This window comes from Sinocyclocheilus anshuiensis, unplaced genomic scaffold (assembly GCF_001515605.1).
Source record: "Sinocyclocheilus anshuiensis isolate Anshui unplaced genomic scaffold, SAMN03320099.WGS_v1.1 scaffold130, whole genome shotgun sequence".
In the NCBI taxonomy this organism is placed as follows: Eukaryota; Metazoa; Chordata; class Actinopteri; order Cypriniformes; family Cyprinidae; genus Sinocyclocheilus; species Sinocyclocheilus anshuiensis.
The window spans coordinates 2,503,032-2,505,372 of record NW_015544207.1 but is presented as its reverse complement, the minus strand read 5'-3'; the positions used below and the strand labels follow the sequence as shown (position 1 = coordinate 2,505,372).

Sequence of the window (2,341 nt, the reverse complement as noted above, 5' to 3'; positions counted from 1 at the left end):
ATGTAAAAATCTATTCATATATGAATCGCGATTCTGTCTTTTAACGATTCTAATGGATTCACAAGTTTCAAAAACAAAGTTCTAAAGCAGCGGTTCAGACCAGAGCGGTGTGGAATAAAGGTAAATTATGTGAAAAATAATGTTTTTTTTTTAAAAACGAAGCATTAACACATGTTAGACTACACCCCATAAACACAATCAAGCCGAGAAAAAAAAAACAGTGAACCACCCCTTTAAATTATGCAGTGTTTAGACATTTTTATGTCTACTGGGTCAAAACAGACCTGAATGCATTATTAGGGTTAAGAAATTAATACTTTTATTCAACAAGGGTGCATTAAATTGAGGTTTTTCAGCAATGTTTTGATCATGTTGATCATTTAGAGGCCTTAGAAATTGGTGGAAGCCATCAGTATGGTATGTATGTAATATGTGACCCTGGACCACAAAACCAGTCTTAAGTGTCAATTTTTCAAAATTGAGATTTATACATCATATGAAAGCTGAATAAATAAGCTTTCCATATATGTATGGCTTGTTAGGATATGACAATATTAGGCTGAGATACAACTATCTGAATCTGAGGTTGCAAAAAAATCAAAATATTGAGAAAATCGCCTTGAAAGTAGTCAAAATGAAGTTCTTAGCAATGCATATTACTAAACAAAAATTAAGTTTTGATATATTTACGGTAAGACATTTTCAAAATATCTTCATGGAACATGATCTTTACTTAATATCTTAATGATTTTTGGCATAAAAGAAAAAGCTATAATTTTGACCCATATAATGTATGTTTGGCTATTGCTACAAATATACCCCAGCGACTTAAGACTGGTTTTGTGCTCCAGGGTCACATATAGTCAAAATAAGGATGTGTTTCCAAACTTATGTCATTAAGCTCATCCAACACGAAAGTTTACTATGCTATGCTTTCTTTGAAATTAGTGTTATTCTACTGTTCTGTTACACTTTTCCCTGATGTGTTTTTCTCCCCCTCAGGTTGTCACAAACAGAGACACACAAGAGACTTTGCTTTGCATCGCGTTTGTGTTTGAGGTGTCCACAAGCGACCACGGAGCACAGTATCACGTTTACAGACTCGTCAAGGACTGAACAACCAGCTGTGCCCAAACACCTCCAGACGCCGTTCATCCAATGCGTACCAACAAAGTGAGGAGAAGAAAATTAGACAAACCTGAAGCTCATGAACACAATCATGGACAAAACACAAACCGGGATCCTCTGCACTAGGTTGTGCTGTATATGTAGATGTGTTCCTTAAAAGCAACGGAAATGTACTTTCAGGGATAATTCTGTTTCTTACTGTTTTGTGGAGGAGAGGTCTTGAATGTCTGTGGTGGGTGAACTCTGTCACGTTTATGGTACTAGACTCTGAAGGCACGAAGGTCTTTTTAAAAGCCATTGTAAGCGAATAGGAAAGGAATTCTGGTCGATACGAGTCTTTCTCTAATCAGGAGCGTTGCGATAGTGTATGTTTGTCTTTCATTTAGACGCAGCAGCTTGCTACATCTGACCTTTGACAGATCGCGGGCTCAGATTGTGCTCAGAACGATGCGCAAGTCTTGAAAATAAAAGCGGTTTTGTGTAGGAAAGAGACCCTGAATGTTTGTTGTGATGGGAAGCGCAAGTTGCAAGAAGTCCAGGGTTCATGTTCCATGAATGTCACACACTTTTGCAAGTTTTACTCTCGATTTGGCTTGATTTTTGTTGTTTTGGAAAGTTTGCAAATGTGTGAGCTATTTCTACCTCCTGGTGTTACGTGGATATGTATGGAAGCCTGTATTCGCCACGGAATAAAAAACGTAATTGCGAGTTTTTATCTCACAACTTCTAGCAAATATTCTGGTGATTCTGTGTTCACATCTCACAATTTGGACTTTGTTTCTTGTAATTCTGAGAGAAAAAAAATCAGATTTTTTTAAGATATAAGCTCAGAATTGCAAGATTCTGGCTTTTTTTCTCACAATTCCCATGTTAACTCACAATTGCTAGTTTATAACTAGATATAAACTCGTAATTGGGAGGAGAAAGAAAGAAGGTGAGAAAAACACAATTGTCAAATTAAAAACTCACAATTACCTTTTTTGTTTACTTTTTTACTCTGTAGCAGAAAAAAAAACTGGATTTTGAGATGTAAACTCACATTTCTACGAGAAAATGTCAGAATTGCAAAATATAAACAAAATTCTGAGTTTATATCTCGCGATTATGTTTATGTCTCAGAATTTCTAGAAAAAAAAAGAAAAAGTCGCAATTACCTTTTTTTCTTTCAGTAGCAGAAAAAAAAAAACAATTGCGAGATGTAAACTCAGAATTC

General features: G+C 35.6%; 1 protein-coding gene across 5 annotated transcripts in view; it reads left to right on the top strand.

Annotated features, from left to right (window-relative positions):
* Positions 1 to 1,940, top strand: part of tead3a (TEA domain family member 3 a) — a 46,698-nt gene extending 44,758 nt beyond the window's left edge. For all 5 annotated transcript variants that reach the window (XM_016497648.1, XM_016497647.1, XM_016497644.1 and 2 more), the window contains one exon: positions 1,003 to 1,940. In XM_016497648.1, the coding sequence (XP_016353134.1) occupies positions 1,003 to 1,116 (114 nt within the window). In that variant the 3' untranslated portion in view covers positions 1,117 to 1,940. The remainder of the gene's footprint in view (positions 1 to 1,002) is intronic.
* The last annotated feature ends 401 nt before the right edge of the window (positions 1,941 to 2,341 follow it).